Genomic DNA, 11,328 nt, shown 5'->3' with positions numbered 1-11,328 from the left:
CAAAGATAACAGCACGGAGTTATTCTATGTTTGTATTCTGTAATTACGTAAAAACTATTTTTATAATATTGTATGAAAGTGAAGTGGTTGTGCGTAGGAATACATTTCAAGAACTACATTAAGTAGGTGGTGGGAAGCCATGTTTGTAGGCAGTGAATGGTATTCTCAGTTGCAAATGTGAAGTTGAGTGGTGTATTAGAAACGTTTTGATTTATCTGAAGTCGGTGCAGAGAAACATTTCATGTTGAAGTTAGTGCAACATTAACCAACATGTCTCAGATGTTACCTATACGTTTTCAAGAGCATCTACAGGTAAATGAAAGTCGGTCAGACGCCCCTTGACGTTGTATGAATACCGCAATCGAAATTTTTTTATATGGGAATGTATTTAGATGTTTTCTATGTGGGGTGTGAACGGTATCATTTCTGAACATTTAGTGCGATAATTTTTGTAAGAAGTTTGAAAACATATTTTACGAAATAATTTATACTTATTTATAGGATATGTAGGTACGTGACAGTTGGCAACAGACATGGTTTTCTTGCCATCAGCACTTGCGTATAACCGGATAGGAATGACCATTCTTTTTGATATTTCCAAATTGAGGTATACGTACTTGAAGATTTCTGTCTTCTGGGTTATTGCGCTGTGTAGTCTGGTCGATGTTAACCAACGTTTCAGAGGTCATACTGCCTCCGTCATCAGGGCGATGACGGAGGCAGTATGACCTCTGAAACGTTGGTTAACATCGACCAGACTACACAGCGCAATAACCCAGAAGACAGAAATCTTCATATTCACCGCTGTGAGAACCTCAAGTCTTACGTATACGTACTTCCTTTAGTATTTATTCCGTGTGTTTTATTGTTTTTTTATAAAAATACTGCGAGTGTCGCTTACAGATTTTCTTTTCACGTTTATTGCAGCCACTCCTGTTTCGTCAACAGTCCGGAAATATGTACGGAGTATAATATCTATTTCTAAAATAAAAAAGTATAATTGGCGTTTGTAAATTTGTTAGACGTTGTAATTCTGCTTGTAATGTATTGATGTGTACGGCATAAGACATATAAACCCGTTTCTCCAGTCAATTCGATAGTTATTTATGAATAATTATACAGAAACTTCCTACCATTGGATATCTTTTGCTGGAAAAATAAATTTATTTGTGTAGGCTAATCGGCTTGACCCAGATTTTTGATGTGGTAATGTAAAATTTCTTGGAAGATTTCTTGATAGCCATTTTTGTGACCATTAGACCTGTGACATGCACAAGATACATCCTGGTCCGTGCAGGCTAAATTTATTTTGTATTTTAGCTTGGCAGAAACGTTTCATTGTCATCTGGAAACATTCCATATTCATAAAACTGGATAATGCAACATGGATGGACAGATGTCCAACTTAGCACTTAAATGACCCATACTTCAGCTCGCACACAGGCTCCAGCATCTCCTCAATTCCTCTCTGTTTTGTGCTTGGGTTGTCCAGTGTATGGTGGTATGGCCACGTAAATTACTGATGTTGTACTCAACGACAAGAGAGTCTGCCCAACGAGCAGATGCTTCCTGTCTCCAACACCCTTTAAAATATTGATTCAACCCAACTTGTTCAGTCCAACTACTTATGACTCTAAGCATATAAATTATATATGCCAAGGATGTAGGACATGTCATAAATGTAATAGAAGCAGTGCACACTTTGATGTAAATGTAGATACATAATTGATTGCATATGCAGGTCATGTTAATATGGAAAGTTAGGATTCAAGTAAATAAATAACACTTTGCCACTAATTATGGTTTGGAACTTCATTAAAGAATATGTATTTTGGAGATTATACATGTTATTGCTGTGTACATGATTTTGGTACTGTACTGCTATTGTACTAACCAGTCTTTGGAAGCTAGTAATCCCTAGTAAAGAAATTCCTAGCTTTTTTTTATCTATTTGTATTATTTGCTTTACATATGAGGCTTTTAAAGCCCCATCAATACAGTTTTACCACTCTTCCTCAAACAGAATTTTTGACTTGGCAAGGATAATTAGTGGTTGGAACTTCCAGAAGTGCGTAGGATTTCATGTTAATGTGAAGCTGTCTGTGTTGGATAGACACTTTTGTTAGAAACATCCAGAGCATCGAGCTGTGGCTGAGCATGTGATCAATCAGGGTCACTGTACACATGATGATACGACCACTGCTTCAGCAAAATCATTTGAAAGGTTTTCAGGATTGTTCCTCACTGTGATTTCAGTTGGGAAGGATGTTATCAGCATAATCCTGCCTGGAACACAATACTGTGAGGGAATACCATGAAAATACTGAATCAGCAGACCCTTCTCACTTTTAATAAAATGATAGTTTCTCTATCTTGTCTATTTTATGACATCCCTCAAGTTGGCCACATTCCCCATCACCTTTGAACTGGAAATATAAATTTCAGTACTAAGTTGCTTTGTAGTCACTTCATGTAGGAGATGGAGACCGAGAGCTTCTATGAAACAATGGCAAACCAGCCCACTGTAACACTGAGTCACCACACAAGGTTGGAAATACCAGATGGGAAGGGTTTGAATTGGACATGTTTGAAGCAAAATTCTGCCATTACTTTACAGCCTAGGTTTTTAATAATTAATTTTTATTCTGTTGTTACTATTTGTATATGAAAATGTATTCCCAGAAAATAATTCCTGATGTAAAAATTTTAATTCTGAACTCTCTTGAACATACAGGTTCCTGCATATTTATAAACTTTTGGGATGTTAGGTTTGATGAAACTTTCAAATTTAATTTGTTCATAATTCTACCTTATAAATTACAGAAGTTGTATGATGTACAGAGGAGTAGTTTTTCAACACTTAAGCATATGCATAATGCAGTAATTAGCTGATGTGTAGCAAGTCATGTTAATATAGACTGCCACTGTGAATAGTCAGTTATGATGCCTTATAGGAATGAACCACTCTGTTATAAATTTATTACATAAATAATATAAATCCATCTGTCCATGCTGTCAAATTATGTATACATGGGTTATACAGATGGAGTGATACCAGTTAATCGGTATCTCACAGTTTTGGTATGGTCATCTAGTTACTTTTAGGCATTCAGTGAGTTCTTTACACTTCCAAAATATTTCTCTGTTAACCTGAGCTGTTTTCCATAAGTCCTCATTTTTCTTTTATCACAATTTTGTAATGTGTAAGTTCTGGTAGTAATTTTTATCTATGTCAGCCACTGTTTAGAACTTTTGCGTATTCATATTAACCCAGAATGGTAGCTGAGTAACAACATTCTATTATATCATACCATATTGTGTTTATAAAATTATTTTGTGCTGTAGTTTAGACCATGTATTCAATGAAGTGGGTATACATTGTTTTGAGAAGGGGTTCTCAACATTTTCCAGACCTAGGGCCACTTTCACCCTTTATCAACTTCAAGGCTGCAACACTTTATTGGAACTTCATGTTAGTTAATTGAAAATGCTACTAATTTATTAATTATCTTATTAATTTATATAAAAGTTTTTGTCTACTGTTTGAAGCCCTTTGTTCATTCAACCAATTTACATCTCACTGGTTTTTTTTTGTAAATTCATAATATCTATATTAATTGTCTAGCGCTAATCAAATATCTGATAATAGATTGTTTTATTTCTCATTTATGCTAATCCTCTGACCTTTCATATAAGTTTTCAGTTACACATTACAAATCTGTTTATAATAGAATCGCAAGTAACTTAAATATTTTTGTGTTTCAGTAGAGGTACTTTTAAGTTAAGAAAATATTCCATACTGCATGCAGTTATTACTCAGATCATGAGTGAGAAGTTTATACTACATATGTACACTTTTGGCATGGAAAGTATTTTTTTTACAAGGGGAGGTTATCATCCTATTGCTAATTTGAAACCTAATGACCAAGGACTTTTTGATTTTCCTTAAACTTGTGTGGCTGGGGTAGCCTGACCAAGCTGGTTGTTCTAATAATTGAAATGTGGTAAGTGCTTTATTAATTAATGGTAAGTAGCTAATTGACTGAAATCCTCATTAGTTCTTTGCTAACACCAGTTCAGTAGGTAGTTATCTGATTGTCATGTGACAGGCAGACAAGAAGCAACTATGAGGCCTGTTTTCTGGTGCACATCACAGATGTTCAAGCATCTGTCCCACTGTTAGGCATGGATCTCAACGTGGAAGAAATCATTGTGAAGCTATTTTTCTCAGGCAATGACAGTGATGAGTGAGTGGCATATAGGCTGGAGAATAGGGTTTTGATTTCTCCTAGGGCAGGATTTCTATCTTAGCTGCAACTTCCAGACAGGCTTTGGAGCCCAGTGGGTACAGGGGTTCTTTTCTTGGGGATAAAATGGCTGGGGTGTGTGCAATGCTCCCCCCCCCCCCCGTGTTTTCATGGCATAGTGCATAATCACAAGGGATGGCTTCACCTTTTTAATTGATGGGGTATGTAAATGTCCAGGTACAATCCATTGTGAAAAGTAAAGAGAAGATTATGCACTACAGTTTTCAATGAAAGAGTGGAATAGGTCGGTGCTTTCGTGGGGGGGGGGGGGGTGTTCCTTGGCACCTGGTTCGGAGTGAATGAGCTATTTGTGTTTCACTGTCATTGAGCTACTGAATATGTACTGTTGCCATTTGGAAGTCGGTATGAAAGCTCCATTGCCGTCTCTTTTTTCTCATGTTCATAAACTATGGTTACATCTTCATTGTTTGACTTCCGGTAATCATGCATCGACTTCACGGAACATTAAAAATCACAATGATAATTGCAAATAATGCCGTTTAATATTACATATTTCGTATTGGGTTGCTTATTTCATAGTATCGACGCCCCCAGATGTTGATAAGGATTGTATCTGATATACACGTCACGCACAGTGTACACTCGGTACAAATGGACGCGGATTATTATATTCTGTATGCGGGAAGCGAGAGAAGTCATTTTCTAAGTCTGTCCGTGTAGGGAATGGGGGAGGGGTCATGATCGTAACGAAGATGACTGTCTTCATGGCCTTTGCATTGTGTAGTCTGGTAGACAGTGACCGATCTTTCAGTGAGATTACCCCGATGGTAAGAGGTAGAAAGTAAGCACCTCTCGAACATCTGTAAATTTCTACCAGACTACACTGCACTACAACCCAGAAGACAGCAATCTTCTGACTCATCGCCTTGAAAACCTCAAATCCTATCTGTCGTGTGTATAATTATGTCTAGTCTCCAGAACTTTCGTATTTGTAGTTTTGAATAGAACAAAATTACTTACATCCGATATTTTTATGACTTCAGAAGACTTGTTACTATATTTTGAATTAAGTGTCCCCGTTTTTGTACTGCTCAGTGGCATGTATGTATATGTATTAAAGGTGATTGTAAGTCGTTTTAGGATTGTAAATTCCACTAAGTATTTCATTCCTCCAAATCCATGGTTTGTAGAATCCACTTTGGCAATTTCATCCTCTTCATTAAAAGTCTTATAACTCCTTTAATCTTACGGTGAACTTAATTTCTCGGGCTCTTCTGTTAATGTGCGTAATTAATTATACTCCCCCAAATACTTGTTTAGCGAGACAGTGCTTATAAGTTCTGAAAGATGTAACCACAGTTTTCTACTTGTCATGGACGAATAGCCGAGAGTACTTGAGCTTTGGTATTAAAGTAAGTTTAAATAATGCTGTTGGGATTTTATTTGGAACGGTTCCAGTTAACGCCATTTTGCGTAGGTAATACAATTTAACTTGTTATCGTGAATCACTGAATTAGATTGTGTTGTGAATGAGAAGAAAGCTATTTGCTGTGCTCTCTGGTGTCATGTCGGCGAAATAGGTAACACGTTATGTCCTGGCGAGGAAAACCCGTACAGATTTTTCTGTTTTTGCGGAAGTTCAAGATGGTGCTTTCACTTTATAAGCCTGAATCGATGCCAGGGTTATGTTGAGTTCGTTCTGTAGAGGACCCACTACTTGGTACAGTGTGTTCAAAGGGTGGGGTATCGATTTTGACCTCGTCGTTGCTATGTGGGGCAAAGCGTCTACAGTATCACCTAACCTCCGCCTTTGCATTGGGCTGAGGTAAGAATGTAGAAACGTTGAACTTTCGTTGGCTATTGATGTCGAGAGTCACGTATCGTAATGTCGCGAATATGTTCGTACTAACGTATGGTTCTTTTAATGTCTTTGACGATGGTACGATGTTACGTCGTTATTTGTTTTTGGCTTATAAATTGTGTTATTTTAAGTATTAAGAATCTTATGACCCACCAAAAATCACTACATTTTGTTTTAAAGTGAAAAGAGAGGGGGAGACATATTTCTGTGTCTTTTTAAGACGTTAATTGTAACATAGGAAAATAGCCTCGAACGTTCAGCTCGTTAGTAAACCTTCGTATTTGTAAGGTCACGGTTTGGACTTTTGTCCCAGAGATAGGTTTTTTTCCCTTTGGTTCCGTTCTCCCTCCCTTAATACCATTAACAACCAACCTCCCGTTCGAAACGCCAAAGAAACAGAAACCAGCAAATACAGTTGCTGTCTATGAGTAGTTCTTCGATGTCTGAGAATTATCGTCCAGCCAGGGTAGTGCACCAGAACATGGGTCTCCTAACTTTATCACAAGTGGACCACTTCGTCACTAAATTTTGTGTTCGCGGGTTGCACTGTCATGTCCAGTTTTTTTATTAATGTGTGCAAGTTTAGGCAGTTTTCGTATTACAAAGTGAGTTGGGTAAATTACTATTTTCCGGGCCAGCGTTTTTCATCGTTTTTGGATCGTATTCTGTTAAATGGAACAAAATTGTGGCATAAGAAAGTAAGATTGCATACTTCAGGCTCATTTATTGGTATTTGTATCATTTGCGATTTTTTAAAGTTTTTGTTATTATTTAGTACGAAAAAAATGGTTAATAAGAATGTTAAGACATCGCGGGCACGCGTGAAGTGCCTACCTCCGGAGTGCCTGCGTTGAGTATCTACGTGGTCTCCGCAGTGTATTTGCGGGTATTCATTCCGCTACCGCGGTAATCAGTTTTTAATTTCAGCACATTTCTCTCTAGGAAATGATATATTCCAAATAAAGATTGTTTCAAACTTGAACTGGATATAAAACTGACTGATATGAGGTTCACAGGCCGTGATCTAAGGATTTGGGTGGGTGGGGGGTGATAATCATTTCTTCTTCACGGGTTCCTGTTTCGTCAGATCACTGCGTATGGCAGAACCGTGCTTCAAGAGGTCATTGCGCTGATGTACCTGGAGCGTGATCTTCGTCCCTAGACCTTGATACCGGCTTTTGTGTGAACGTATTCTATTTTAGAATTTGAGGGGTTAAATCATCAGTTTTATATAACATTGTTTACAAATTCCCCAGAAATCAGTGATAGAATAACGTTTTAGTGCCTGTTGTGATGATCATCTTCACTTTTATCAATGATTTATGTATGTAGTCATTGGTTTCAGTTGAAATCCTTGATTTTTAGACTGATCTTTACCCTGATAGATCAGCGCCTGATTTTTCCCATGATTCCATCTTGTTTGTCTCTTAAATGAATATTTAGAAGGTGTTTGTATTCATACAACAGAGACGAGGTAACTTTTAACGACTTTTGGTAGAACGCATTTTATGTAGTTTTGATTGACAGGTTGCTGTTAATAAGGTTGCAATAAAGCAATAGACGGGGGGCATACCTCCTGCATGTTTGGATCTTGTGTGACTTTTTGATGTTGAGGGATGTCCATATGTGACGGAAGTTGATATTTTCAGCAAGAAAGTGGTACATTGTAACACTGGTTAGGAGTAGAGTGCAAGTCTGCATGCAACAATAGATATGGATGTTCCCTTGTCCGTGTGTTGATGCTGTCAGGCATATATTTCCATGTAGGTAGCCCCATGTCTTAACATCTTGAGTGCCTGTGGTAGAACACCAACTAAAATTCATCATGGGCAAGGGAACATCAAGTCTCTAAGTGAGACGATTAAAAAATTTTAATCAAAAGTATTAAAGATTCTTCATGACAAATGTGAATTGTAAGATTCCATATAGAGAAATCATTGGTTACGTATATAACGCAGGTCATCCGCATGGTGACATTTGTAACCCATCTTTAACTTCAAGGTTCTGATATTATAGTGCGAGCTTTCTTGTGAATTTTAACAATTTCAAAATTACTTTGAATTATTGTCATCTCACTGTTACCTTTCTGAGCTTTTCACCTTAGATCACCCCCTCCCCCAGTTCTTCACAAGTGTCTCATCACATTTTTCTTTTTGTGATTTTAGCTCACAAATGTAGGTATCAACCAAGCAAGTGTGAGCTTCAACACGCTTACAATGGAGTCGGACAAATTCATATGTGTAAAAGAGAAGGTGGGAGATACATCACAAGTGGTAATCATTGACATGGCTGACCCAACTAACCCCATTCGACGACCTATTTCTGCAGATTCTGCCATTATGAATCCAGCCAGCAAGGTCATTGCCCTCAAGGGCAAGGCAGGAGTTGAAGGTAGCTATAGTTTAAGGTGATCCTAATGGTTCCCAACTCGACATGTGATATATGTATATGGGGTATTTCAATATTATAGTAATTTTTAATTTTTTTCAGTGTGTGTGTGGTAATTGTCTGTGGTAAACTGATGTTCAGCTTATAAAGCTTCTATATTTATTGTTAATTGAAGTTATTGTCACTCTGTCAGTGTAGAGTATGTGTTAATGAGTGCTTTGCTTAACAGGACTGGATACAATTCAACTCTAAAGGTTCTGACAATGGTGGATTACACTTAGGACTGGATACGGTTTATTTGTGTTACCAAGTTGTCCCTGTGATGCGCAGAAATGAAATGTTGGAAACTATTGCCTATTACCATTGTTCAAACAAATCATATGTAACCATACTCGCTGTTGGGATTTTTTTATAATTATTGGTACCCGTGTAAAAGTAAACATCATACCACTTATAAAGTTTCATCTGTAGTTAATGAACAGTTAAGCCAACTTAGTTGATCATGTCATTGTGATGGTATTGACAGTTCTTGTGATCCGATTTGGTGTCTGATGAGGATTTTTGCATGAAACTTTTGTGATCATATTGGTAATTTATTGCCATATATATCATGTCACTATTTATTTCAGGGTGGTAACCTGTTATAATAATTTGTAAGATACATTGGAGACGTCATGGAATTATTACTATGAAATGTCAGTACAATTAGCATCAAAATAATGATTTTTTTTTGTTACCATACTCAGGTTTCAACTTGTAACACTGGTTTTATGACATGTTAGTAGTGATGTTTGATGCACTGTTATAAAGTATTATGTAAGAATTTATACAAAAACACCTACACATTAAATAAAGACACTGGCTTAATTCTTGAGGTTGCTTTTTAAGTTGCAGATTTGTACCATATAAAAGTTTCTAGCAGAGAAAGTTGGTAGACAACAAGACACATTTAGCCAAGTTCTTGAAATGAACTGTGAGCCCATATTGTTTCTCTTGTTTTCATGGTTGTGTTTCAACACATTATTTACAGTTGCTAATTTTTTTTTGTATTTTAACAGCCCAGAAAACATTACAAATATTCAACATTGAAATGAAGAGCAAGATGAAAGCTCATACAATGGCAGAAGATGTTATTTTTTGGAAGTGGATTTCCCTGAACACTCTTGCCTTGGTTACAGAATCCTCAGTTTTTCACTGGAGTATGGAAGGTAAGAACCTTGGAATGCAAATTTACTGACCAGGCAGAAACATGCACATGTTATCATCCATTCCATGTTTAACAAACTGTTGATTTTTACAAAATGTGTTGACTGTTATTCATGAATAGATTGTGGTAGAATTGTTACGCATTCTGGTTGTTTTTGTCCATGGTTAGGAATGCATTACTTGTTTGACATGAAACCATTTTGTCATCCACAGGCGATTCAGTCCCACAGAAAATGTTTGATCGTCATTCCAGCCTTAATGGCTGTCAAATAATCAACTACCGAACTGATCCAAAACAGACGTGGTTGCTTCTCATTGGAATATCAGCTCAGGTATTTGCTCCTTAAAGCAATGTGAAGGTTAATACATATGTAGTAATACTAGTATCTATTAGATGTATTGTAAAAATATTGTAGAATGAAAGGTGGATATGTGGAAAGAATTAAATTTCATTATACTTTGTTTGCCTGATTTACTAAAACTTTTGTTCAGCAAAATCGTGTGGTGGGAGCAATGCAACTGTACTCGGTTGAGCGGAAATGCTCGCAACCCATAGAAGGTCATGCAGCATCATTTGCACAGTTCAAAATGGAAGGAAATGCAGAACAATCTACTCTTTTCTGCTTCGCAGTTCGAACAGTACAGGGTGGAAAGGTAATCTATGGTTTACATGTGAATTCTGAAAAATGTGTGAAACTGTGTTGAATGCATACATATGTTCTAATTTGATTTCTTATTTGAATTTCATAATTTTAATTAGTTGTATTTGTAATTTTAATTGCTTGTACTACTGCCCAGGGACACTGTCAGTTCTCAGATTCAGGTGTAACATGTTGGAAGTGACGTCTGTACTTGTTACACTTCAGTTGAATTTGACAGTACTTAGGTAACTAAAACAAAAAGATGGGCCTTTCTTTATCTTCAGTGATAAGAAGGAGGAGATCAATGTTCTGTTGTTCTGATAGACTGTTGTAGTGATTTTTAAGGTTTTAAGATTTTTGATCCTTAGGAAAGAAAAATACATTGTACATATTAAGCGTAAAACAAAGAAAGTTTTCCAGAGTAAAACAGTATTTATCTTGCAAGATCAAAACATGTTCTTTGACATGGATAATATAAGTTTTTTATTGGTATTAGTGGCCTGTTTGATTCAAGTTCTGCATTAGTATAATGTTATCTACATTATTTATACATCCATTTTTTGTTATTGTCACAGCTTCACATCATTGAAGTGGGACAGCCTCCAGCTGGAAATCAACCTTTTGCCAAGAAAGCTGTTGATGTTTTCTTTCCACCTGAGGCACAGAATGATTTTCCTGTGGCTATGCAGGTTAGTGAAGCTTAAAAGAGCAGTGTAAATGTATAACTGCCTTGGGAGTCGGAATACAGGGTGTATCAGATTGGGCGCTATCATGGCAAAAGAACCACTGTCTATGTAAGCACGTTAGGGTGTTTCATCCAGATAGCTGTACGGTAGTGGTGTGGTCTGAAGGAGAAGATGCTTTGCATGCCCAAGAATGCCATAATTTTTCCAGCATACTGCATATTTATAAAGATATTTATTTACAACAGTGGCCATTCCCATGTCATATAGTAAGACCTGGA

General features: G+C 36.8%; 1 protein-coding gene and 1 long non-coding RNA gene across 3 annotated transcripts in view; both read left to right on the top strand.

Moving 5' to 3' along the window:
- The first annotated feature begins 111 nt into the window (after nucleotides 1-111).
- Chc (clathrin heavy chain) overlaps nucleotides 112-11,328 on the top strand; it is a 37,321-nt gene continuing 26,104 nt past the window's right edge. For both annotated transcript variants that reach the window (XM_022058003.2, XM_022058004.2), the window contains exons 1-6: nucleotides 112-312; nucleotides 8,295-8,520; nucleotides 9,576-9,725; nucleotides 9,937-10,055; nucleotides 10,216-10,377; nucleotides 10,940-11,053. In XM_022058003.2, coding sequence (XP_021913695.1) covers nucleotides 271-312; nucleotides 8,295-8,520; nucleotides 9,576-9,725; nucleotides 9,937-10,055; nucleotides 10,216-10,377; nucleotides 10,940-11,053 — 813 coding nt within the window. In that variant the 5' untranslated portion in view covers nucleotides 112-270. The remainder of the gene's footprint in view (nucleotides 313-8,294; nucleotides 8,521-9,575; nucleotides 9,726-9,936; nucleotides 10,056-10,215; nucleotides 10,378-10,939; nucleotides 11,054-11,328) is intronic.
- LOC110826903 (uncharacterized) lies at nucleotides 322-1,092 on the top strand. Its single transcript, XR_002542172.2, has 2 exons — nucleotides 322-607; nucleotides 928-1,092. It is a non-coding gene; the product is annotated as an uncharacterized LOC110826903 (long non-coding RNA).

The sequence above is a fragment of the Zootermopsis nevadensis genome, unplaced genomic scaffold, assembly GCF_977971745.1.
Source record: "Zootermopsis nevadensis isolate Lab colony 2312 unplaced genomic scaffold, Znev_1.0 Znev_ptg000009l, whole genome shotgun sequence".
Classification (NCBI taxonomy): Eukaryota; Metazoa; Arthropoda; class Insecta; order Blattodea; family Termopsidae; genus Zootermopsis; species Zootermopsis nevadensis.
Note: the sequence above shows the minus strand (reverse complement) of the source record. Positions and strands in the feature narration are given on the sequence as shown.